At 57.3% G+C, this 1,920-nt stretch overlaps 2 protein-coding genes across 2 annotated transcripts; both read left to right on the forward strand.

Annotated features, from left to right (window-relative positions):
* GUITHDRAFT_152029 (hypothetical protein) lies at positions 1–577 on the forward strand. The gene has a single exon (XM_005834500.1). It carries the CDS (start codon positions 23–25, stop codon positions 296–298), a length of 276 nt encoding a protein of 91 aa, XP_005834557.1. The 5' UTR covers positions 1–22; the 3' UTR covers positions 299–577.
* A 781-nt stretch (positions 578–1,358) lies between these two features.
* On the forward strand, positions 1,359–1,823 carry GUITHDRAFT_106565 (hypothetical protein; the record flags this gene model as incomplete). The annotated part of the gene is made up of 1 exon (XM_005834501.1): positions 1,359–1,823. One exon carries the CDS (start codon positions 1,359–1,361, stop codon positions 1,821–1,823), a length of 465 nt encoding a protein of 154 aa, XP_005834558.1.
* Between the last annotated feature and the right edge of the window lie 97 nt (positions 1,824–1,920).

Below are 1,920 nucleotides of genomic sequence, written 5' to 3' on the forward strand. Positions count from 1 at the left end.
CGGGGGGAGGAAGGAGAGCGTCATGGGCACCGGCGAGGGGTACGCCAGGGGGGTCGGGTACAGCTGGGAGGAGCTGCTGGCGCTAGAGGGGGAGCCATCCGAGGAGCCATCGGGCACAGAGGAAGGGTCAGAGGAGGGGGACGAGGGAGGCGCAGAGGGCTGGCTGGGGTGCTTGGAGGGGCTTGATGCTGTGGCCATGGCTCAGGGCGGGGAAGAGGAGGAGAAGCTTGGGGTCGGGAGGGGGGAGGGGGAGGAGGGAGGGTGGGCGAGCTTCCTGTGGGAGGAGGAGGAGCCGTGAGGATGCTTTGCGGATGGGCTTGGACGTGGACGGGTTTTCAGGAGAGATCTCGCAGCGGCAGGAGGGAGAAGGAGCGGCGAGCGGGGGGATGAATGTCGACGTGAGATTGGGGATGGGGGAGGGCTGTAGAGGAGGGGGAGGCTTCTGCAGGGAGGGATCTAGAGATCATCAGAATCCCAGAGGTGAACCATCCTCCTGAGGTGGGGCGACTGTGAGCAATGTTTCAATGAAACTGGATTGGTGCATTGATAGTATTATGAGTAAAGCCATCAGGACATGACATCGACTATGTTTCGCAACGCTTTCTGCAACGTCCATTTTCTCAAGCCACATCCGAGCCGTTTGTAGTCTTGCCGTCATTTCTTATTTGAAAGGTTTGCTTTGATACATTTCGTTTAGGTTCAAGCACTATTGTGACTCAAGATTCTGGAGTTCTTTTCTTCAATTTTCTGCTGGTCGATCGCTCGGGTTCTTGTACCTTACATACAATCATATTTGCTTTGATCGGCCTCTGTCCTCTCTATGGATCGTCTCAAAACCTGATCACCGTTAACCCACCGCTACCTCATCTGCAAAGACTTTCATTCATTCTCTGGATTATCTACCTTGATGCTCATCATCATGTGCTTGATGCTGTGACAGTCACTGCCTGAGTCTCGTTGCCATTTTGACATGGCCGTCGCTCCGATATCTTCAAACAAAATGAGTCGTGACTGAACGGATATCCCGACGTGCGATTAATCGAAAATCTCCACAGTTCCAAAAAAAACAAAAGCATGACGACGCCGCTTTCCAGTAGAAACTTCTACCGGAATCGGAGAACCCTGCTTGCCGAATCTTTTACTACTAAACCCGCCGCTTTACTTCTCGCCCTCGCCCGTGCTTGCCATTTGCTCCGGAAAATACAACTATTATTGCAGGAACCGGGCAACAAGTAAAGTGACAAAGTCATTCACCGTGATGTTTACTACTGAAGAGATCTTTCAGGCGGGTAATTCCGTTTCCCACGAAAGTGTAGAGAAGCAGATGGGTGACAATGATCTGGTATCCACTGGTATCCATGCTCAGAGCTCAGCCCCATCCCTTCGCTGCAGCCCCCTCCTTCCCCTCCAAGCCTCCCCGCCTCCCCTTCACTGCCTGCGACCAGTGCCGCCGATGCAAGACCCGCTGTGACGATCAAGCCCCCTGCTCTCGCTGCGTCCGCTCTGGCTTGGGAGCAGCCTGCTCCCGCCTGGCGGAGGATGACATGCTGGAGATCCCGCAGTACCTGGCCGAGTACCGGCTGAGCCGTAGGGCGACCAAGGCTTGTCTGAGCTGCCAGCTCAAGAAGGTCCGCTGCGGTGACTCTCGGCCCTGCGCTCGGTGCTACCGGATGGGGCTGACGTGCGACGACGAGCCGGGGCTGGGGCAGGAGGCGCTGCCTCTGATGCTGCAGCGGAAGCGAGAGCAAGTCGTGCAGGCATGCGAGCGATGCCGGAGGTCGCGGCTCAAGTGCGACTCGGTCAGGCCATACGGCGGTGCGTGAGGGCGGAGGAAGAGTGCGTGGACCGGCAGGTGAAGCGGCAACGGAGCGGGGGGAGGAAGGAGAGCGTCATGGGCACCGGCGAGGGGTACGCCAGGGG

Source organism: Guillardia theta (assembly GCF_000315625.1).
Source record: "Guillardia theta CCMP2712 unplaced genomic scaffold GUITHscaffold_25, whole genome shotgun sequence".
In the NCBI taxonomy this organism is placed as follows: Eukaryota; class Cryptophyceae; order Pyrenomonadales; family Geminigeraceae; genus Guillardia; species Guillardia theta.